Source organism: Molothrus aeneus, chromosome 8, assembly GCF_037042795.1.
Source record: "Molothrus aeneus isolate 106 chromosome 8, BPBGC_Maene_1.0, whole genome shotgun sequence".
NCBI lineage: Eukaryota > Metazoa > Chordata > Aves > Passeriformes > Icteridae > Molothrus > Molothrus aeneus.
The window spans coordinates 8017209-8041498 of record NC_089653.1 but is presented as its reverse complement, the minus strand read 5'-3'; the positions used below and the strand labels follow the sequence as shown (position 1 = coordinate 8041498).

General features: G+C 46.0%; 1 protein-coding gene across 4 annotated transcripts in view; it reads right to left on the bottom strand.

Moving 5' to 3' along the window:
• The window catches only part of PAX2 (paired box 2), an 83167-nt gene extending 60150 nt beyond the window's left edge, over positions 1–23017 (bottom strand). For 2 of the 4 annotated variants that reach the window (XM_066554656.1, XM_066554657.1), the window contains exons 1-3: positions 22960–23002; positions 18927–19092; positions 17442–17639 (exon numbers count right to left, since the gene is read on the bottom strand). In XM_066554656.1, coding sequence (XP_066410753.1) covers positions 17442–17639; positions 18927–19092; positions 22960–23002 — 407 coding nt within the window. Of the gene's footprint in view, positions 1–17441; positions 17640–18926; positions 19096–22959 lie in introns of all 4 variants that reach the window. The other 2 variants (XM_066554658.1, XM_066554655.1) reach the window with 2 other exon arrangements.
• Between the last annotated feature and the right edge of the window lie 1273 nt (positions 23018–24290).

Below are 24290 nucleotides of genomic sequence, written 5' to 3'. Positions count from 1 at the left end.
AACAGCCACAGTATAATGCAATAAGGAGACAGTCCTATATATTAATATGCTTGTGCAGAATGCACTTCAGTGTATGTGAGCATCCATTTATGTGCAGCTAGCTGACAGGATGCCCCTATGAGTAAAACCTGGGCTTGCAGAAACAGTGACTTTCAGAGTGGCTGTGCTGCTCTGCGGGGCCATGCTGCTGTACCAGTGTGTGTATGTGTGTGTTTGTGGGTTTGTACACACGGGCCACTGCAGATCTGTCGGTCTGTCTGTCTGTCTGCAGGTGTGCTCCCACTTCTGTGTGTGTGATCTGGCTGCACTGCTTTCTGAATGTCAATGAGCTTAGTAAAAGCATGTATGTATTTGTATCTCTGTATGCATCTATCTGCGTATGGATGGGCTTGTATGGTGTCTGCAGATTCCTTTCTTTGTGTGGTTTGTGTGTCCCTCCTGTGAGATGGGGGCCTTCTTGAGGCCTGATCTCAGTCAATGTGAGCACTTTCATTCTCATAAAAGGCGCCATCATTCAACTGCAAAAACGCAAACTGGGCACCAGGACACCTGGGTCCCTGTTGATGAGCTCTGTGAGTGAGCAGTCTTTTAATTTGCTCTGTGCCTCAGTTTCCCCTCCCAGCCCTTTTTTAAACTCAGGCTGTGGACACACACTCCTTGCTACTATATGGGCATAATATAATTCCCTATGTGAATGGCTCTATCTGCTTCAGTCATGATACTGAGTCCTGAGAGGCCCTTCTGATGCTGTGCCGCTGCCTCCCAGTAACATTCATCCCTGCATGTACCTGCCTTTGTGTGTTCGTGTTTGGGGTGTCCATCTGTGTACTTTGTGGCTGGCTATTTGTAGTTTTTATCTCCCCCATGTACAAACAGAGCAGAGGAAGATGGAAAGGAAGGAGTTATTAAATGCCAAGCGGATATGCAATAAATCCCATTGATTTTACAAACTCCAGCTTGTCTTCAATCTCTTTCCATTCTTTATCCTGGGGGCATTGCAACAAAACCCTATTTTAAATACCTTTTCTTTCCCTTCCCCCTTCCCCCTCCTCTCACTCCCAAAAAAGTGTCAATATTTTATTTGGATTTTTAACTTCGCTCCATAACAGTTGTTTGACCTCCTGACTCATGTGAGTCACATAAATTCTGGGACTTTATTCAGGAGCCATGTTCCTTCTATTGAATAAGCAATTTGGGAGGGTGAATTAATGACTTGTGCTGTTGCTGGAAAGTCCCTGAAGAAATATTAAAATTGCTTGCAGACCGAATCAATACTCACTGAACACCCAGCATGAGGACCTGGGCTTTTTAATGGCTACAAGCAGCAGCACTGGGTAGAGGAAGGGGAATTCCTGTACACAAAACACACGCAGGCACACACAACCAACAGCAGCCTTCCCCAAGCCTTGCTGGCTATTTCAATAACAGCACATTCTTGTGCACACAACCTGCTACGAGCTGCTGCCTGCTGTGCCAGGGAAAGGACTTACAGACTGGTTCCCCCATCTCCCTCCCAAGAAGATCATGCAGGATTTGCAAAAGCTGGCTGTTTGGGCTGTGTGTTAAGCACTTGGGTTAGCATGGTCTGGCACAATCTGCAAGGCACAAGGAAGGATGATTATTTATGGTGTTATGAGCCTGTTCTATGTGTCACTTTGCTTTTTTCCTCCCTGAAGAGGAAAGACACTACTCTGTGTTAAGTTTGGGGGTGCTGCTGTGGTTTGGAAAGAGGATTTGGCTGTGTTACAGAGGCATGTCTGTGAGATAGTTCTGTGGCTTTGGGTGCTGAACAGTATTTTGATCTGTCCACAGGGTGAATTTGTTTTGTTTGCAATATTCTGTAGGATTTCCTTTCTTATAATGGCTTGTGTTTTGGTGAATGTCATGCACCCCTTCTTGTGTTAAGAGTGCCTGCATGATGCTTTTGGTCATTGAGCAGGTGTCACTTCACTAGATCAGTCTATTTCAAGGCTGTGGGTGCAATTCTGAATGGTTCTGAGTGCTCTGGGAGTCCACCAGCCTCACTAGGACATGAATGTGCTCAGTTGTGCTGCTCAACAAGGCTTTTACTATTTGCTTCTCACTAGACTGACAACTGCCAGATTTTGCCCATACCCTAAGACCCCTCTGGCAAGGGTGGGTTTTGTTACCAGAGTTTTCAAGTCTCCCTTGAGAATGTGGCCCCATGTTTTGGTGTTTTGCCCTGTGGTCGTGAATGGCTGTTTTGTATTCGCTTGTTGGGAGGCTGTTATTGTGTATTAACACCAGGCTGGGTGTGCTTTGTATGTCTGCATGTCTGTCTCATTGATTCCATCAGTATTATTTTGTAATCGTGTGATTGAGTTAGTGTGCATTTCAGGGCTCCTGTGTATTGAATAATGATGTCAGGGATTGGGTTGTTTGACTGGGTAATGGCCTCTTTTCAGTGTTCTAAGTGAATGTGTCCTTCTCCTGTTTCCCTGTCTCAGCTGGGGCAGGATCATTTACACTAGGTGATTCCTTAAGATGCTCACATGCACTAAAAGAATATCCCTTTGGCTCACGAGCTCTCCCTGCCCACGGGGCATGCCAAAGGTACGTCTCTTGTGTGTGTGACACGTGGGGTGGTGTGTCTGGCTGGTTCTCAGCTGCATGCTTCAAGGTGTGTGTGTCTTCTGGTGTTCTCAGGGATTTTGCTAAGACCTTTCAGTTACGTTTTTGGAGAAGGTTCTTCACAATTACATGCAAGACAATTCTGTGCAGTTTCAAATAGATTTGACTGAGTCTGTGAAAGGATCTATAAATTACTACATGTCTTCGGTGAAGTGCACGCTTGCCTTTGCAAGGGTCTTCTTGTATGACTTTCTACATTAATGCATAGAAGGGCATCTGTGTCAGTTAACAGATGCTTCTGATCTGTGTGTGACTGACTGGCGATGTTCCCAAGTCTGAACTGACCTGGGTCTTTCATATATGTAAGAAAGAATGGGATTCTGTGTCAGCAGCATTTGGCAGCAAATATATGTGTTAAGAAATTTTAAACGTACAATGAATCTCTGGGTTTGTGCAATGGCTTCTGACTTGTGCGGGTATTGTGCAGTAATGCTTTAAGACAGTGTGGCCACATTTGGTCCCTTGGAAATGAACAAGAGAGTTCAGTTATTTTTCAGCTGATGATTATGTGTCATTGCTGCATGAATTTATTTGCTCTGCACAGGCAATGTGTCTGGCATTGGGCCTGTTCTGTCCTTCCTCAGCCATCAGGATTTAGCCCAGCAGCAGTCACATCCAGATAAAGTCTATGAAAAAGGCTGTGAAAGATCCAGAAAACTTCCAGAGAGAGTTTTCACTTGTACCCTCTCATCAAAATATCTCATCAGGGAAAGATCTATGACCTCTCTCAGTCAGGCCATCTATATGGCTGGGATTTAGCAAGCCAGTGAATTTAGCTTATATTTTTCAGTGAGGCTGCTAACAGGGAACTCCTTACTCATCCTTGCATGAGCTCAAGCCTTGTTACTTCCCTTACTCTCTTGTTTGTGCTCTCACACTCTTTTCCCCACTTTCTCCTCTGTATTCTGGCCTGAGTTTAACCTTGAACAGATGACATGGTCCTTAGCTCAACCACTGCTTTACCAGATTCCACCCCTCACACTGGGGTAGCAGCATCAGGGTAACAGGGAGAAGGGAAAAAAATGAGGGAGTGAGGAAGGGAGAGAGGGAGGGAAAGAGGGAGAGAGACCTGTTTGAAAAATAATTGGAGGCTGTTAAACAGAGGAGCCCAGCATATCACTCTAGTAATGGAAATAAATTCCATTGTATTTGCATTTTAATTTTCCACATAAACAAAGGCCCGGAGTGAGCTGGCTTCGCCAGAATCACCGGCCAGAATTTAATTAGAAATGAAAAGTTTATAGGGTCCTCTTTAATGCGATTAATGCACAGTTAACATTTATCACATACATATGCTGGAATCGCCTTTTTTAAGCAACCACCGGCCATGAAATGAATTTCTTTTCAACTTTTTTAGCATGCGTGAGGAAGGCTGTCTCTGGTGAGGCGGTCCAGTGAGCACACTCCTGACAGCTTGGTAAACTGCAGCCCACAGAGGCTTAGTAGCCCCCATCCTCACTGAGGAAAGTTCAAGGTGGCTTAGAGGGAAGCATGGTCTAGTGGTTAAAGCCTGAGGTTGGGAGTCAGGGGATCTGGGTTGTATTCCCAACTCTGCCACATGCTCCCTGCATGACTGACTTGCTCTCAGCGTCTGTTTCTCTGGGTGTTAAAAATAAAAGAGAAATCAGCTGGAAGAAGATATCTCAGCCCCAGACCCCTCCGTGTCTCAGTCTCTCCAGCAACTTGCCCAGCCCTGTTGTATGGGATCTGGATTGTATCCTGTACTGTGCTGACCCCTCAGCTCATCTCCCTGTGCCTGAGCATTCCTATGCCAGCTGCAGGGATGGGGGAACATCCACAGGGCTTGCCTGATGTGGGAGGCTGGGCCTCCTGGAGGGACTTCTTTACAGTGCCCCAGCTGCCTGCACATTCATATGCATCTCACATGGGCATGAGTTACTGTGGATCTCACATAGGCAATCTCACATTGCTTCTGTGAAATACGCATCTTCTTGCCAAAGAGCATGAGTCAGGAGTGGAACAAACTCTGCCTTTGCGGTGTGGGAGCCCTAGCAGCCTTGCCACAAGGACTTGTATTCACTGCTGAGACAGCTTCATGTTTCTTAAGGGGATCCCAAACATGCCTGTTTGGTCCAGAAAACTACTAAGAACGTCTTGTGAGATACTGGGTCTGTCAAGCCTGAACTTCAGATTCTAACATAAACCTACTCAGGGGCAGCTACCAGCCCTCCTTGCGGAAGGGGTAATTATGCCTCAGTCACCCTGAGGGGCCCTAGAGGTTGCCCTGTGAGTGCTTATAAAAAGCTTGAGCTTGTCTGCACATGGATGCTAGGGAAAGCAAGTCTAAATAAAGAAAAATTATCCATATCCTTTCATTGCAGAGCAACGATGAGATAAAAGGCCAAAGGTGAACACCCCCTTGTTAATCTGTGCCCTTGCCAGAGCCAGAAGGGTATCAGACTTCTCACCTCCCTGCCTCCTCATGAGTCCCAGAGGAGACTGTGGTCCCTTCCTCATGCCCCCTTGCCTGCTCTGGCTATGTGGCAGACAGTCTACAGCCCCATTCTACTCCCACACTTCCTTTCCAGTCTTGCAGACAAGCAGAGTAAATAAACCAGGCCCATGGACACAGAGTGTTAGCGTGTTAGGGACACAGCAGGGGAAGGAGGAACATGAAACCTCTATTGATCCCTTGAGGAATGATGTCCCTTCCTTATCTTATCAGATTCTCTTCACTCTTCAATTATAGTCTGTTGAAATTGGCCTCTTAACCCAAACAAGATAACCTGGGTAATGAGGAAAAGAGTGCAAGGGGAGGGGAGAGGAGAGAAGGGCAGAGTCCAGTGCATTAAACTATAGCTATAATTAGAAATATCTCCTTTTGTGTAATCTCCTTTGCCCCCACTATCCCTAGGTATCCTCTTCTTGCATCAAGTATCAGGTGAACTACCACACATCCACTCTCTGACAAATGTATCACGCCATATACACCCTTCATTCCCTGGTTGCACTTGGTACCCACAACAGGCACACATCCCTACATTTGTGCATGACATTTTCTTTTATATATGTATTTGCCCTGTCGTACACATTTTGTGTTCACACATCTCAGCAGATGCCACTTTGTCATACACACTTGCACATGTGTTTGTGTTACTGACGCTGCCCATCTCACCTGCTGTTTCCTCAGCACATTGGTGGTACAGCTCCCAAAGCAGCTTATCCCCACATCTGTCCAAAAGAACTGCTGGCAAAGATATGAGCCCTGTTAGGACTTCCCCTGCATCTGCTTAGAGCCATAGCTCATCAGTGCATTTACAAGACTCTCTGGCCCTTGGGAAGCACAGAGAGTGGCACAGAATCCCGTGCAGAGTCCCACATATTGCTGTGCCTTTGCTCACCGCTGTGACTCTCTGCATGTAACTGCAGAGTTGTGATGTTGTTTCCATGGATAAGACTATTCTTAGTTCTTACACAGACCAATAATACCTGCTTGCTAAAAGTCTATACTCCCAGCTGGACATGTTGCCCTAGTGATATGCCCAATGCTCCTCCTTGTACACATGTCGTGGGGTATAGGGCATGTCTCGCCCAAATATCCATTACAGAGAAGATTGTCTAGTGGAACAATAGAGACTCAAAGGTTTATCTGCACAAAGGCACCCAGGTTTCCATGCTCAAATTACTTCACTGTGCACAGAGTGATCCTGGAGCATATTCAAGAGGTGCAGAAAGTGCTTTCATTTTGGAAGACTGTGCTCTGAGCAGTGCTAAGGCTTCATTTACAGGGCTGGCATCCTCCTCATGCATGCATGCTTCAAAAGACTGTGCTCCCCAGGATCACTTTATCCCTTGTCTTTCACTGTGCTAGGGGCATTCCTTGTATACACATCCACCTGAAATGGACCACACTCCCTTCCATTTCATGTCACCCTCTGCCACCAGCTCTCTCATTTTTTTCTGTGGGGCATGAAGAGCAATAGGTATACCATAAAGGTGTATTTTTCTTCAAATATTTGCAGGTCACAAAAACTCATGTAAACTGCAAAGGGGGTTTAGAATCATGGCACTCATCTTTTTACAAATTTGTTTGTGCTTTCTCATGTACAAGTGTACAAACTCATCCATGCAGTTCCACCCTGCTCTCCAGCATCCACCCCTCACAAGAATCTCTAGGCAGCCAGACCCGCTTACTCTGTCCCCATCCTGTCTGCCTTCATACTCACAGACCCTAAACTCAGGTACATGTGTAGCCTGAAATTGTTAAAGCCACATAAGGGAGTTGGATGTTAATACTGAATGACTCGACATCTTCTTTGGCACAGTGGCCCAAACTGCCTTCTGGAAAGCCGCAGCAGGTCTGATTTTGACAGTATACAATTCAAATCTGCTTTAGCCTTTCTCTCCATCCTTATCTCTTGCTCTTTCCTTATCCAACCCCACCCAACTCTGTTCTCTTCCTAAGTTCTGGAAACTTCATGTTGTGGCTCATCCGTCAAAATCAGCACTACAAATATTGTCTCTTTTAAACTCTAAATTTGCTTTTTGTTCCATAGAGAAAAGGAATTTGGGACATTGCACATTTTCCACTCTGCCTCTGCTGGCACTGCCTTGGCATGTTTGTACATAGTGTATCCCTGAAATACACTTCCCCATGCACACGGTTTGCAAACATGATATCCTTTTCTTCAGAAATGTTATTCCTCCCTTTTCTCTTCTTTTATACATCCCCTCCATTCTTATCGATTTTATAAATTTATATAATTTTTTTGTATGTGTAATTTATGTATAAATTTTTAATTTTTCAAGTTCAAAAGTCTGCAGTTAAACAACCAAGAAGTGGCCTAAATTTAGGCAAATATTAACAGCAGGCACTATTACCTAGCTACATCATGCTGTAGTCATTCTTTGTAGAGGCAGATGACCAAAACTTGTTCTTAAAAGTATTTTTAGAGAAACATGGATATATTGAAAGGCAGTAATCCCTTTAAGAGCCCAAATCTTAGTGCTCAAGGAATCTAGTGAAATTTTAAAGTGAGAGCTTGAAAGTGAGCAGTGGGATAATGATGCTGCTGTTGTATTTTCGCCCAGCTTGAAACAAATGAGGATTGATTTTGGGAATCAAAGGGCTGTGATATTATTCCTTCCTGACCAATGAAATGAGTGCTCTTTTTGTTGCCAGAACTGTGCAAACTACCCTGGAACTAGAGGTGGTACAGGGCATCCTGTCTGACAGATACATGAGGGTTTCTTTTGTGACTTAGTTGTCTGGTTGCAGTCTCTGCTTTTCCTTGTGTAAATTAGCAAGCAGACATCAGTCTGGTAGCAAAACATGGGTACCACCCTTCTCAAATGAATACAGTGATGGGCATTTTGAGCAGAGCTGACCACTAATCTTGAAGCAATTTGTCTTCCAAGCAGAGATGGCTATTTAACCCTTATGCCTTGGACCCATATGAGAGGGAAGAATTCTTACCTTGAAAGGAGGAGAATCTGTTGAAAATGGAGCTAAACATAAGAATAGTAAATTTTCTTCCCGGCATGAACAATTATTAGAGACAAACTCCATCCCACCTGTGTATGTGTGCATGTGTTAGTGAATTGCTAGAAGTCTGGGGAAGAGTATGCTGTGCAGGTTTTAGAAACGCTACAGGAACTGCAGAGCTAAGGGATGACAAAAGCAAGAAATGTCCTATTTCTATTTTTCATAGAGGCAGAGACAAGCCACCAGAATCTCCCTTCCTGAATTAACAGTGAGGTTTGGGTAAATGTTTCATATATAGCATTTTCTGGGAAGTGTATCTGGGTACTCAGAGTCTGTTAGCTCAGGCTTTTGGCACATCACTCTTCCTCCTCTCTGTCAAAACTAGTACACACATAAATCCCAAGCCAGACAAAGGACAAAGGAATATCCTTCCCTGACTGCACTGAACTCCTGAATATGCTTTCTTTTGTGGAGCAGCATTTTGTGTCACCATCAACGTGCCTGCTCAGAGACACGTGCCCTCTACCATATACCAATATGTAGTATGCAACCAACAGGCACGTTTTCCCAAAGGTGCCTATCTGCCTTGCACTTACACTCCCTGTATAAATGTCCTGTACAAAAAATACAGTATAATTTGGCTTTTTTGTTCCTTATGCCCACCTCTGAACAAATTAACCTTTCAAATCTGCCTGCTATATACTAATGTACCCTCAACACTCCTTCTATATCTTCGCTCCTCCTCAATGTCTGTATGGACAGACATATTCTCTCCATATGTCTCAAACATTTCATGCATATATCCTGTCATTCTTCATACCTCAACCACAGCTATTCCTCTCCAATGGCTCCAGGATTGAACTATTGTGTTGTCCATTTCCCAGTGACAAGGGGTCTAGTTACAGGGTTATTGATTAGTTTTCATGCAGACAGATGGATCTGCCTTTGGTCTCCCCACCAAAATCCACCTCTGTATGGGCTTATTGTCACTGCTCCAGGGATAGGATTTCACCAGGAGACCACCCTCCATGCAAACATCCTTCACCCAGGCCACGGATGGTAATAAATGGAGTCAGGCTGAGCCATAATAAAAGCAATTGAGTGGGTTACCTGTGCAGACATGAGATTTATACCTCCTCATATTTGATGTGATTGTTTTATTGAGTTCTCAGTGCAGTTAGGATGCCATTTATTTATTTATTTATATGCCTACTTATCATGGAAGAGGGGGGAGGCTCTTTCAGCCTGGCTGGTGTGCAGCCTCCGTCTTGTCAAATATGAGCCCATAGAAAAGGACTCTTCAGTTTTGCTCTGCTTTTTACCTAGACTTGCACTTGATGAGTGAGCCCTTCCCACATATCTCATTTCCTATGACAGACAAAGATGTTTGTTTCAGGACCCCTGAAACCTTGAGGACTGTCTGAGTTATGAGCCTAGTAGAAGCTAAGGGGCTGGTGTAAACCAAGACATGTGTATATGCTGATTTTCTAAAAGTGCCTCTTGAAAGAAATTCCTATTTACGCTGTGCCTGTTTTGGACGATGGTTTGTGATCTATGCACAGAGCCTCTTTATGCTATTGCAAAAGAAATAGTAAGCACTGGCATTTCTTCTGACTCTATGATCACAAGTAAGCATTGAGAAATATTAGCAGGCGTAAATTGATTGGAAATGAATATTTGTAAGTGCACCTTGAGGAATTTGGAAACCAAGTGATTAGATTTGTGATTATCAGCTGGGTAGGTAGCCATGTAAGTGCTGCAAAATCAGCCCTCAGTTACTGGCAATAGAGAAAATTGGAGGCTAGTGCTGAGTATCATAGTGTTTAGTATTTCATCACAAGCCTAACTGTGTTTTTTGGGTTTTCCAGCTCCTCTAGTCAAGTGGTAGCATGAGAATTTCAGTTCTCATTTAATAAAGTATGTTGCCAGTGCTTGTGGGGGCTTGAAAAGGGACCTGTCAGCTCTCAGAAGACTCAAAGGACTGCATTGTTAAGATGTTTTTAAAGATGTTTAATAGGAGTCAGATATCCAAATCCTCTTTAAAATTTAGAGTAGAAAAGAGAAAACAAGTGAAAACAAACCTACATTGTATTACAAGTGCTCGTGATTCTTATGCCAATTACACAGTTTAGGCTCTACCTTGGCATTTTTAAACAGTTGGGACTGATAAATATGGCAATGCAGCTGTAGGCTCCAATAGGTTAATTTGAATTAGAGTGGAAAAAAATCCTCATTCCTGTTAGTCTCAGTTTAAAAAATAATCATTTGGGAGAAGAACTCAAACCTTTCTGATGCTTTCATGAGTAGTAATCACTGTTAGAGCCATCTACACACAGATAGGATTTCCTAAACCCCCAGTGAGCTATGTGGATGTCAGACCAATGGCAAATGCTTTTAGAAGTTTCTAGCTTTCCATTTATAGAGACCAACAGCAAAAGTGTGATGTCTAAATATTTTGCTGATTTTCAGTGGAGAGCTTGAATTCCATTTGAATTTCACTATGCCTTAATTAAGGACAATAGAATCTAAGTGAAGATCAGTCTTGTTCAACTGTTTTGAAGTCATATACTGTTATTCAAGTAAAATGAAAATCTTTTGTTTGAATAGGCTTTGGGGTTAGAGATGGGAGTTTTCTGATATTTGATATATGTCTGAAAACACGACTTTGTTTTGTATGCATCATGTCATATCATAAAAGGTCCAGCTGGCCTGCTAGACCATTATCTGTCTCTTTAGCCAACACAAGATTATTTCTTATTGTATATTTGCTTGTTATTAATGCCACCTACTTTTATATATTCCAAGAAATCAGGAATTCCTGTGGGATGCAATTCCACATTTTAATGGACCTCCCTATCAGAGGATACCTTCTGCTACCATTTAAATGTTTCCTTTCTTATTTGCCTCCCTTCATTCCTGCCTATAGTGCTTTGTTTAAATGTGAATAATTCCTTTCCTGTTGGAAGGACTGTGCCCTTCACTATATTGTTCTCACCCCTTCATCATTTCTTGGCCAAGCCACTTATATTTTCTCCTCTTTTCTCCCAAAGTCAAATGAGTTTTTTCCACATAATACTGATTCTGGTAAGGGAGGTTTAGCTCCATGAGACTCACTCACCCAGCACAGAACTGCAGCTACCTCTATGGCAGAATGCAGCAATAATTCAGTAGATGCAAAAGCTTGGAAATATTTGACTTCCAACAAAAATCAAGCTTTTTGTACATCTATAGAAAAAGGAAGGGCTGGAATTTTTAGGTGATAAAGGGGCCGATACGGTTCTGAACTTCAAGGTTCAGAGAACAGGGAGTTCAAAACTTCCCAGGCACAACCAATTCTACTTGCTGACTGGCTCTGTTGAGCTAATATCTCTGCAATATGAAAATTAGAAAAAATGCAGCTAGCTTATTGTACTCCCCCCATACAACCTTCCAATGGCCAGATACAATGAATAAGACAAAGAGAAATGCTGTGAGCATTCATTTACTCCTTCAGCTGCAGTAACATTGTTTGTAACCTCTGCTTTATGAGCCTGTCCTTTATTTGCAATGATAAAAAGAAGATAATACCAGGTTTGTGTCTGATGGAAAAGAGTCTGAATTTAAAGGAGTATATTCCCTGTAATGAAGCCCTGTGTGACCCGATTACATTCTTTCCTCAGCTGAAAGCAACTGGCAGGAGAAGTCTACCTTGAGAGTGTGCCCTGATGCAGGAAACCGCATAGGAACCTTAAACTCAGCATCAGCTGGGAGAGAGGATTCCTGCTAGAATCCCGAGTTTCCTCCGTGCGTGCTAGGAATGCCAGTTGACAAGTCCTGGTATTCTCCATTGAGTACCGTCGGACAAGTTTTCTTCACCCCTGCCTTGCACCAAAACAATGTCAGACAGAGGCAAACCCAGGGTATCTGACAAGTCGAATATTTGGTGGCTATATTGAGAAAACTGACTTGTGCCTACTAAATACCAGCAGTGGTGATAGGTTTGTGTGACACACACACCCACCCACATGCTTGCAGGTTAAAACTCAGGCAGTTCACCCCAAGTTCATTGCAGACAATGCAGTTGTCACTACTTTTGATCACTATGAACAAGCTACCATTGGACATACTCTGTACTCTTACAGCTTCTCCCTAGACTCAATACCTGTCTTCAAAGAATTCCAGATTTGTTCAGGGAGAAGGAAAAACAAGGAGATTCACAGTGACTTTGGTGGGATGTCCTTTGGGGATTTCTCAAGTGCTGCTGGCTAGAGAGGGTGACTCAGAAAGCTCAGAAAGTTTGCGTAATACTGATTTCTTCTGCATACAACACAGCTCCTGCCCTAATGTGCCTGCTTCTTGGCAGATAATTGTCTTGAAATGTTACATTTACCTCAATTGCATGAGCTAAAGCCTCAGCTGATGTAAAACAACCTAGCACCAGTTTTTAACTTTTTTATCGTTATGTGTTGTATTCAATGGAGAGTTTTAGTGAAAGATCATACTGAGTCTTACAAAAGTAACTAAAAGCTGTTATTTTTGTTTTACAGATGGCAAAACAGCCTTCTAAGGAGTCTGTGTGACCTGCCCAAGATCAGTCAGAAAAATAATGTCAGAACTGGTAAGAGCAATCTGATCTTCGAATATGCCATTCTTTGCTCTAAACTACAGGCCAGTCTGCAGCCACTGAAATTGGCCATATGCTCAATAATATTTCAATGTACAAGTATATTTCACTGGTCCTTATAACGCAAGTCAATGTATGTGTCTTTCCATATGTATTTTTAAAAGCACATCATTACTGGAGACTTTAACTAGGCATCATTAGCCAATTGCTATATCGTGAAAATGGAAACATCTCCCTAAACCATATGCTTAACACTAGAAATTAATGGATATCCAATACCTAAGAGAAGATTGAAAAAGCATCCAGCAGTTTGACTGAGATAATACATGCACTAAACTCTATTCTCTGCCATGGGGTATCAGTTAGGTCTGATCTCAGGAACTCAGGGTCCAAAGTGTGTCCAGAAGACTGACTGAACTCTGAGATGCTTTACCTTTGACGTGCGTTGACTAAGAACTAACTGGGAGTTCCCAGTACTGAACCTGGCCATCCAAGAACTGGGATAGAGGTGAAAATCAGGGGGAGGTTGTTTTGCTTTACCTTTCTGGACCTCATTCATTAATCCAAGATATTTCATTAATTTAAGAGAAGCAGGAAATAGTGCTTAAACGACAATTGCATAACTTACAGTACTGTGTAAGTATTCCGTGACGTGCTCCCTCCTGTTCCTACTAACGTACACTGTCTAATTCAGATTTCTCTGGGATGATTATCATCTCATGAAACCTATGTTCTTAGGTGAACTATATGATTTGCTAAACAAAGGAAAAGTTCTCACCAGCATCTGCCTCCAAGTTCATTTTTAGGAGACTGCCACAAGGAGCATCTAAATTTAGCAGTGTCTAAATTCACTTGAAACAGCCTAACCTGAAAGGACCAAAGAGAACTGGTTTATAGTCATATGATAGATGGGAAAGTTTGGGCTGGCAGAGTGCTCAAGAAGCAAGGTGCTCAAGCAATTTAAAACATTAATTGCGTACACTTAAGAATTAACACTTCTGTCATTTGCCTACTTCTCAATTACATGCACTGTGTATATGTGTGTGAGTTTACATATATACATGTACATATACACGTTTGTATGTGTGTTTATGTGTATACCTACACATACACAATTGGTATATACTGCATAATGCTTAGTGTATGAAGTGGGAACAAGAAAGCTGTGGCGCAGAGATAACTGATCTCGGTCCTGTAATTTCTGGTGCACTTTGATTACAAACTCATATACTCCCTAGATTTTTTCCTGTAATTAAAAGAAATCTACTGTATAGCAGAAGATTTTAGTATTTTTTCCTGAATCTTGACAGGGTAGTTAAATCATGTTTTTTTCACTAGAACTTGTATCTACCCTTTGTCTGCGTGAGTTTGGAATGAAAAAGTTTTTGATACAACTCAGAACTAAATAACATGTTGTCCCAAAAGAGTCCTTCTGTTCTCAATGCAGTAGTGACAGATCACTGCAATGTAGGCACACAGAATTAAAAAAAAAAAAAAAAAAAAGTAAAAAAAATTTAAGTGTTTAAGGGAGAATTTTAAAACTGAATTGAAACTGTTGTTCTGTGTCTCTCACCCAAAGACCTTTACTAATGTTAGACTAATTCTCAGGAAGAAAATAAAAGGTAATTAATAAATTTTCAAAAAGTCTTATAATAACCAAAAGTAATTTTTTTCTGTCTACAAGGACATCTCCATTTTGAAGCACAGTATTCACAGTCTATCTAGGGATATAGGTAATTTCTTTTTCCATAAATGCCTTGCTAATTTGCCTTAAGATGGTCAAATGCTCCTGGATGTAGTTCTAACTGTTCTAGACACTGTGTAAAACCAGATTTTGCATTGGAAATTCCACATTTCGCAGAAGTAAGAAGACAGATATTTATTGATGGCTAGGTTTTAAAATTGTCATCTTTCTGAAGCTGCTCAGAGACTAAGTGTTAGATTAACTCCAATTTGTGATTGGTGATCAGAGAGATGACAATTTACTGCAGGTAAGGGATTTGCTGTTACAAAGAAACTGCCCAGATTCTGTATGTGAATTTTTACAGTGAGGGAGAGAAAAATGTATATTTAAATTGTGAGCTTCTTTGTGTTTTGTGAGTTCTGTGAGCTGGAGTCATGAAAGTCACTGGAGTGATGAAGCTCACACTTCTCTCCACAGCACTAGGATTGGGTGCTAATATACTCAATATTTCCTATTTCACTGCAATTTTTCCCCTGTTCTTGTCATGTTCTTGTCTAGGACAGACTGGCAAATTTTATGACTTGTGTTATGGACTCACTTCCTCACAGATGTGAGTTTTGAGGAGCTTCATACAAAGGTGAGCAGTGGGAAGTTTGGTCTGAATTTTTAAAAGGAATGGGGAAAGACTGAATTTTATGAAGCTAAAATGCTCTTGAGCCTTGGGGACTACACACTCAAATACCATTGTCACGGTGGGTCACAGCTGAGCTTCTCTAGTATAATACTTAGCAGCTACAAAACACTTGTCCTTAAAGTATTTTATAAGCACAATCTAACTGGCATCTGTTTCCACCTCCTTCTGAGAAAAATTAGTTTTCATTTCCAGTGTGGCAAAACTGAGGTACAAAACTCCCCAAACCCCGCTGCAGACTGGTAGCATGGTAGGAGCCAAATCTGGTGCTCAGCTTTCTGCCTGGGACAACACAACCCAGACGTGAGGCCCTGGGTCCAGCAAGTATAAGACAGAGACTTCAGTGACTTTTGGATGCTGGGATCCCTTAAGCTAGCTGAAATATAAATATATGTTGGGTCTGTACATGCTGTTTCTCCAAAGAGCCTATGGCCATTCCTCTGGACTTCCCTACCACCAGCTCAATTCCTTACAGGGATAGCTGTCTGTCCTTCCACAGCTGCCTTTGTAAGGTGTCTGAATGTCAAACTGTTATTATTTCAATACCTGACTGAGAGAGTAACAGAGACCTGGAGGTTTTTTAGGAGGGTGTATAATTAGCCGATCAGTATTATGTTACCCTGTTCATAACTTAATAACCATTTTAATACAGATGGCACACACAGGGATAATTTCCTAGGGTAGCCTAGCAGTATATTACAGAGACAGTGTGTCTGAGGGAATCTTTCTTAGCCAAGGTACATTCCACTAGCTAATTCTACCTGCTGTTTTCAAGATGATTTGGGATAATTCCATATCATTTGCAAAATATTAAAACCCATTTATATAGGATGCCAGATTTGGAAATACACAGTCTGAGTTATTAGACATATTTTGATAAATCTGCCATGAAAAGTGCAAGACAAAAAAATACCACTGTGTTTTCCTTGCTATTTATTTTTTGCTTCCCTTGCTATAAATACACCAGGTTTTGGTTTTGGTTTTTGTAATCTGGCTAAATTTGTTATATATCAAAAAGGCCAGTATACCGATTTGTGCATTTTATCTATGTAGACACTACAAAAGCCTGCATGTTTATTTACACATACCCTGTATATATTTATTTGGCTGGGAAAACCCATACATTTGGAATTGCATCCAAAATTCCATGTATTTTTACTCTGTTGGTGAGGTATTTCATGCCTATGTATGTACCTTTTGCAAATATCTTTGCATTTCTCTGTTTCTAGAGTTTGTATTTCTCTGGGCACAGTCAGGGTATCTGTACATACATAACACTAAAACGGTGTAATTACTTTTACTGTGTGCACAAGAGTGTTGTGTTGCCAAAGTGTGAAGATCTGATGTACGTTGTGTTTGAACGCGCAGGCATGTGAGCAGTCTGAGTGCTTTGACATCTGTCAGTACTTGATTACATCTATTCCTTTTTCTCCTGCATCGATCCTGGTTTTTTGCCTGTCATATAGTTATTTTTGTCACCTCAAACCTGAGACCAAATCTGAGTCCCTCCAAGCACAAAATCAACAAAATCTGCACCCTGGTAGCCGGGGGAGAAAATAAGGCAGGCGGAGGGGGGCAAATGGTTTGCTAGTGCGAAATCGATTCTGCTGCTGCCCAGCCTTCTGCGAGATCAGGGATCAGACCGAGTCGGGGCCACAGGGACCGCGGACAGCAGCGCTCCCCAGCCGGGTAAAGAACCGCCAGGCAAATTTAGCCGTTCCCTCAGGCTATCGATGGGGAGTGAGCCGGGGGAGTGGGTGCAAGGGAATCCTTCCCGCGCTCAGCGGCTCGCGGCTGCGACCCCAGCTTGGCAGAAGATGACGGCCGCCTTTCGGCTCAGAGTTCTAATACCCTGGCAAGGCTGGAGGTCATCTACATCCCGGTAGGGGTGTTCGAGGGACACGGGAAACCCCGGCTCCGCAGCCCGTCCCTCCAGCCTGAAGAGCACCCAAACCTTGCGGCAGTGCCGGGCTGCTCGGCGGGAGCTCAGCTGCTCTGGCAGCAGCGCTGCCCCAGCCCCCGGCTGCCTCGGGCCGGGCGGCGGGCACAAGCTGCGGCCCTGCCGCCGCCAGCCCCGGCACGGATCCGCGCACCCGCTGCTCGGGGCGGCTGCTGCGGGAACGAGCAGCTGCTTTCCGTCCCGCTGCCCGGAGCTGCGCTCGGAGGTCATGGCGAAGCCAGGGAACGCCCGCTGGACCGGGCCGGGGACTGGCGGGCTATGCCCACGGGTCCCGCTGCGGACAGGGGACCGGAGAAGGCTGGATCTACCCTCACCGAGGAAGGATTAGGCCGTCCTCGCTGTTGGAAGGGGTTTTATGGGGCCGTAAAGATGCGAGTGGGCCGCGAGCTGCGGGGTTGCTCTTACCTGTTTATGGAGGAGACGCTGGGGACCGTGTCGTTGTCGCAGATGCCCTCGGCCAATAACCTGTCCCGGATCTCCCAGGCGAACATTGTCGGGTTTTGTCTTTTGTACTCGGCGATTTTATCCACTACTTTGGGGGTGGCCACTTTGGGTTTGGAGCCTCCGATCACCCCGGGCTTGATGCTTCCCGTCTCGTAATACCTGTACAAAAGATGGTCAGTGGCCTGCCGTCCTCGAGCACCCAGAGCCCCACTGGCCCCCAGAGCACCCCGCGGACCCCTGCCCCGTGCCCCACCTCGGTTTCGGCCCGCGGGTGCGCGGCCTCGGGCCGTGGCCGCTCGGGCGCTGCATATCGCCGCTCCGCGAGGCGCCAGGCGGCATGACCTGGGGCTAAGGCAATGCCCTTCGTCTCTCTAGAGCTCGCTCTCAGTTTTTTTGGGGGGGCTTTTTTTTTGGTTTGGTTTTTCCCCTTTTTTTTTTTTTTTTTTTTTTGTATATGTGTGTGTATGCTAGAAGCGAGGGGCGCTGCTTCCCCCTTCCTCCGCTTTACGCGCACACACTTCTTTTAGGCCCTGGGGTCGGGAAATTAAACAGAAACCGTCTCGCCGCTGCAGCCGTCCGGAGGTGAAGCCTGCCGAACGCGGGATCGGGCCGGGCGGCCGGGAAGGGGGCGTGGGGAGCGGGCAGTGGCGGGCTCGCACTCCCCCGCCTGGATCTCCCGACCGGCCGCTCCGAATCGGGGCGCTGGCCGGCCTGCGGATGCAGGAGAAGGGTTTATCCCGGCCCCGGGGTGCCTCTAAAGCGGATGCTCGTACAGGGCAGCGCCAGCCCGCTCCCCGCTGTCCATTAGCTCCGCTGCCCGCAGCGTTTCTGTGCCGGTTTCGCCGGGCACGGCAGCGCGCGTAGCGCTCGCACGGGCGGCTGGGGCACTGCCGCCTGCTCACACCGCTCCGCAGCCGAGCGGCCGGCCGGGGCCCGGGGTCTCCCCGAGTAGCCCCTAGGGATATTGCGCACCTCATTTGGCGATGATCGGTTACCGCGGGCTTTTATTTATTTATTTGTTTGCCCCGTTGTTTGTTTATTTACCCGTGTATTTGGTAAGGCTGCTTACGGCTTGTTGTGAGTTAGGATTTTCTTTTTTTGTTCCTGATGGATTGGGGATTTTTGGTCGTTCTTTCGTTTTCTTTCTCCCGTCCCTTCTCTTTCCCGCCCTCTCACCCACTCTTCTCGAATTATTTTGTCTTCCCAGGAGTTTTCAAACACCGCCGGTGAGGGAAGGGGGGAGGCGGGGGAGAAACACGTCCTTGCCAGCTGGAGGAGGGGGCCCTGCTCGGCCGCGGGCTCCCACTGTGCGAAGGTGCCGGGGCCGCTCGGGGTCGTGGCGGGGAGAGCCCGGTGCCGCGGGAAGGGCGGAAGGTCATACTGGAGCGGGGAAGGGATGCAACGTTACAGTCTCAGGGGAGGGGAAGGAGCTGCCTCTTTCCTTACCTGCCCAAGATCTTGCTGACACAACCGTGGCTGACCCGCAGCTGCCTGGAAATGTCACAGGGTCGCACCCCCTGGTGAGCCAGCTCCACTATCCTTTGTCTCACCACGTCAGGTAGGGGCCTGCCGTTCACAAACACCCCCCCGAGCTGGTTCACACCCCCGTGCCCTGCTGGGGAAAGAGAAATAAAAAAAAACACAACAACCCACGCACACCAGAAACACACCGTTAGTCGTGGATTCTTTACCACTCGCACTGCAAATTCTCCAATCATTACAGATGGATGGAGGTGATGGCGGGGGGGGGTCGAGTGTAGGGAACAGGACGTGGGGAAGTGAGAGAAGATAAACAGGGAGAAGGAGAGAAAGGAGCTAAAAACAGGGAGAATGAGAAAATGAGAGAAAGAGAGAAAGAAAGAGAGAAAGAAAGAGAGAGAGAGAGAGAAAGAGAGAGAAAGAGAGAGAAGAAAGAAAGAAAGAAAGAAAGAAAGAAAGAAAGAAAGAAAGAAAGAAAGAAAGAAAGAAAGAAAGAAAGAAAGAAAGAAAGAAAGAAAGAAAGAAAGAAAGAAAGAAAGAAAGAAAGAAAGAAAGAAAGAAAGAAAGAAAGAAAGAAAGAAAGAAAGAAAGAAAGAAAGAAAGAAAGAAAGAAAGAAAGAAAGAAAGAAAGAAAGAAAGAAAGAAAGAGGGAGGAGAGGAGGAATGATGGAAAGATGGAAAGGGAAAGCAGAATGAATTTTTCCGAGACGGAGGAAGATTGTTCTCCACCTTCCCGCACGCCGCCCTCCCTCCCCGAGCCGCTCTCCTCCTGCGGTCCCGATCGGGATGCCGTGGATTCTCACGGCCATTGTGATGGGCCGAACATGGAAACAGAGCAGGGCAGAGATGCACTCCCAAACTCCAGAGCTCGACCTCTTAGAGGCTCCGGGCAGACTCTGCCGCAATTCCCTTTCTCTTTACTCCTGGGCTTTTTCTCTCATTTTCTTTCCAGGATTTTCTATCATGTTGTCAATTACAGTTCCTCGCGAACTCCGCCCTCCCTCACCCCGCGGCATGTCCCCCATGCAAGCAGTTCTATCCCGTTATTTTGGGATGCGAGTTGAAAGGACTCACAGAGAAAAAGAGAAAAGGAAAAAAAATGGAGGGAGGGAGAGAGAAAAAAATATTTTGAGTCCCACAGCTGGTGTTCCTTTACAGACAGACCTTCTCTCTCATTAGCTTTCGATCTTTACAGAAAAAAATTTCAAGAAAAAAAAAAAAACCAAACAGAACAGATTCGTACTGTTTCGGGTTTGGGTTTGTTTTTTTTCCCCCACCATACAAATCTAATTCAGGGAGAATTTAAATTCTCCGTTTTCTTCTGTTCCCCCCTTTTCAGGCAAAAACCTGCTCTCGCTCAGATAGGACTGCTAGGATGGCTTTTTCCCCCCCGATCTGTCTTTCTTCATTTCTAGAAATAACTTGGAGGAAAAAAATAAGTATGCACCTGCTAAGAGTGGACACGAGAAACGGAGTGATGGGGATAAAGGGAAATATCTCCTTTTGGGACGCAATAAGACAGATGGTCGTGAATCAAACGTGTACGTTGGAGCCGAGAGCAGTTCGCCGTTGCCAGGGCATGGGGAGATGCCCGCTCGCAGGCGGCACAGCTTCGCTGGCGCTGCTACCTGAGCAGCGGAATATCCAGCTGATATAGCTGTGGAGTGCACTCTGTATTAAAGCTTTCCTTTCACACAGCCCTAACCTCCTGTATTTTCCTCGCCAAGAGATCTTAGTTCGTTTTGCAGTTTGCTGAAAAATGATCTGTTTGTATTTTCGTTGTGGTTTTTTTCTCTCCTGCTTCTGACACTGACTTATTGGCTCTGAACTTAGTGGAAACTCTCATTGCCCTGCGATCGATCCAAGTCCTTTCGTACAAATAGAGTTTTTTCCATCTCCCCCACCCTTTCAGTAACACCTTCACACATCCCTTCCCAGCCCCATCGGCCGGGGCGCCGGCTGGCTTTCCCGTCGTTTCCCGCTGAACCGGAGTTATGTTTTGCATTCTTTTGTTAGTCTTTTAAAAAACATATTTAGGGTTTCAGAGGGGACGGGGGATATTTATCTTCTTCCGCTAAAACCCGCGGGTACATATTGTTGTGTTATTCCTCCATTTGTTCGGAACCCCTTCTGCACATGTTGCCTCTAAAGTTACAAGATAGCAATTTCTTCGGCAACTCCACGATAAATAATTCAAAGCACCTATTATAACTCGCATTACAAAGTATTAAAGGGCAACAGATGCAAAAAGATTAAAAATTAATAATTCAAATTATTGCAGTCCGGATATTTTTCACACGAGTTTGTTTTGTTCTGCCCCGTGGTTTTCTAAGATTCTTTCTATCAGAGCAGTCAGATATTTACGTGTGTTTATCTGCATGTGCGTGCCGGCATCTGTATGTGCACAGGCTCAGTCGTGCCGCTGTCGTACCGATCGTGTGTGTTGTCTGTATGTCAGGAGCCTGTGCCCGCATCTCTTTAAATTGCTTAATAATATCCAGGTCTATAGCTCTAGAAATACACTTTAGGAAACGAATCAAATGTTGATGGGGTCTTATTGTTTTGTTTAGATTTGGTGTTCTTTTGGGGTTTTTTTCCCCCTAATCGGAAGCCCAAAATCGGTCGGGAATCTCCCTGGAGTTTTTGAAAAATCAGCGACAGTGAAATGCCTCTTTGGTCTGCTGACATGTTTCGGATCGTACTGGAGCTGGAATTACTGACATCGCGTCTGGAAACAGATCGCACCGCTGAAAACTAAAAATAATGTCCAAAGCACGGAGTGTGTGCTGTTAAAGCTCTTTGGAAATCAAACCTCACATTTTAAGCAATGTATTCTGGAAATCTGTTATTAGGAAACAGAAAGGCAGTTACTTACATCCGCGTTTGGGGATTTAATCTTGGGTTTGTATTTCTGCACCTTCCTTCTCAAGGCAAAATCGGGATTTTTTTTTAAAGTTCAAGCATTTCCATTTTCTATCTTTTCGATTAGTGTTTTATGCAGCGGGCAGGGCGTGTCCTCAAAAGTTTCGGTGTCAAAAGTTACAAATAGCTCTTAATTATTCATTTCCTGACTCAACATACTCTCAATCTCGGTTTTCTATTTGTATTTTTTCTTCTTCAATTTAAATCTCGGAATTATTGCCTCTCCTGCGGTTTAATTAAAATCACTGGAAATTCCTTGTTACAGTCTCTGGTAAAAGAGGCTTTTCACGTTCCTTCGTCTCCCTCTTAAGAAAGGCTTTTAAAATTGAAAATGTAGAACGAATGCCCTTTCCTCTGTACCAGAAAATCTAAAATTCACACCAGGAGGGATCGTGACTTCTTGGGAGCCTCCAAAGCCACTTCATCTCCCTGCCATACAATTGCCCTATTTTTCCCGCAGTCCAACCTTTCGCCAAACGAAAACGACTATCAGAACAGCCACCGACTAACCCGCCATTAATTCGAAACTGGCGTCTTCCCTGTCTGCCACCGAAATCCAAAATCAAAGCAAACAGCATCGCATCGCGGGGAAATCTAGGGGGTTAAAGTCGCGGAGCATTGCGGGGAGTCCCGGCCCGGCTGGGCACGGACAGGGAAAAGGCCCGTCCCGGGGGCTGACACGAGTCAGAATAAACTCTTGTTGTCTGAGAGGCGATGGAGAAAGTGTATTTGCGGAGCATAGCTCTGGTTCGGAGGGGGCTTTCCCTAGCTCGCTCGGGGCACGCAGCGCAGGCACAGCAGCACTCAGACCCCTGCCCTCGGACTGGGGGTCCTGGCCCCCGCCCCGCTGCCGGCACGGAGCTCTGCTCCCCTCAGCTCGGGGCTGCCCGGCATCCTTGCTCTGCTGCTCGGGCCGGCACTCTCCGTCCTGCCTCCTGAACGCCTCTCTAAGCCCGCTATCGGCCAGGGTGAAAAGGTGGACCTGGAGGAGGATCAGGTGAGGAAGGATGGCTGGGGAAGGAAGAATGAAAGGATGAGAAAGAGACAGCAGCGGAAGGAGCCGGGCTCCAGTACTCACGGTGCATTGCTGAGAAGGGGTCTGCTTTGCAGTGCATATCCATGGGGAGGCAAAGGAAGGGGAAGAAATCGGCTGAAGCCGCCGTGTCGCCTCTAAAACTCGACTTCAAGACTTAGGGGAGAAAAAAAATGAAAAAAAAAAAAAAAGGGAAAACAAAACAAAACAAAAAAAAGCACACGAGGAGAGGAGAGGAGAGGAGGGGAGCGGCGGGATGCGCTGGGCCCCCGGCCCGGCGGAGCGGGCAGCGAAGTACTTTCCGGGGGGCGGGCGGGCTGCGCCGGCCTTGGGGGAGTCAGCAGAGTCCGTGGGAGCGAGGGACTGGCGGCGCCGGGGGGCAGGTGGGTGTCATGGCTGGGAGGGCTCAGAGCATCCCCGGCGGCGGGGAGGGGGTGCCGGAGCAAGGTGCGGCCGGCGGCCAGGCGGCAGAAGGCGCAGGAGGACGCGGCTCTCCCTCCTCCTCCTCCCGCGGTCCGGGGCTAGTTCATTTAAGTTCAAAGCAGAGTAGCAATCCCCGGGAAAGCGGCGAGCGGCGGGCGGGCGCGACCCCTCCTCTCGGCCGGGCGGCGGATCCGGCGCCCGGCGGACTTTCGCCCGAGGTGGGAAGTGCTTGCGAGAAGCCGGGGCCGGAGACTGGAGCCTCCGCTCCCGGTGTGTGTCTCTCTAAAAGCCGCAGCGCCCTCAGCCCCCCGCCCGCCTCCCCGGAGATGGATGACTTGTCAGACAAAGGCAATAGATTCCGACACTCTCTGATTCGCCAGCGCGCCGAGCCGAGCGCGGCCAGGAGAGGAGAGGAGAGGGGAGAGGAGAGAGAGGAGGGCCGGGCCGGCGGCGCTCGGCGCGGGGGGGGCCCTCGCCTGCGGGACCGGCGGCGGGGGAGCCCCGGCCGCTCGCTCCGGAGCGCCCCGGGCCGTGCGTGTGCGGGGCGGCGGCGCCCCTGCCCGGCCCGCGGGAACGGACGGGAGCCCCGCTTTGTTGTCACTTGCGGCCCAGGATCCTTAACTCCCTTATTTAACACAAGCACACACGCCTTGCTAGTTTCACCTCCCTTCTCACGCTCCGCTTTTTTTACCGGAGACTTTACTCGGTGTAAAGCGGGACAGGAGGGGGATTCGATACACATCAAGGCTTCCGTGGTGTGCGGCTTAGTCTGAGAGAAAGAAAGAAAGGAGGTGAGGGGGAGAGAAGAAGGAAAAGAAAAAGGAGAGAGACAGAAAGAGAGGTATGTATAAAGAAGAAAAATAAAGAAATATAAATAAAAGCCAGACAGAGAGAAAGAAAGAACGAGACATACACGAAAAAGCAAGCAAGCTTCTCGCACCTCTTTAAACCAA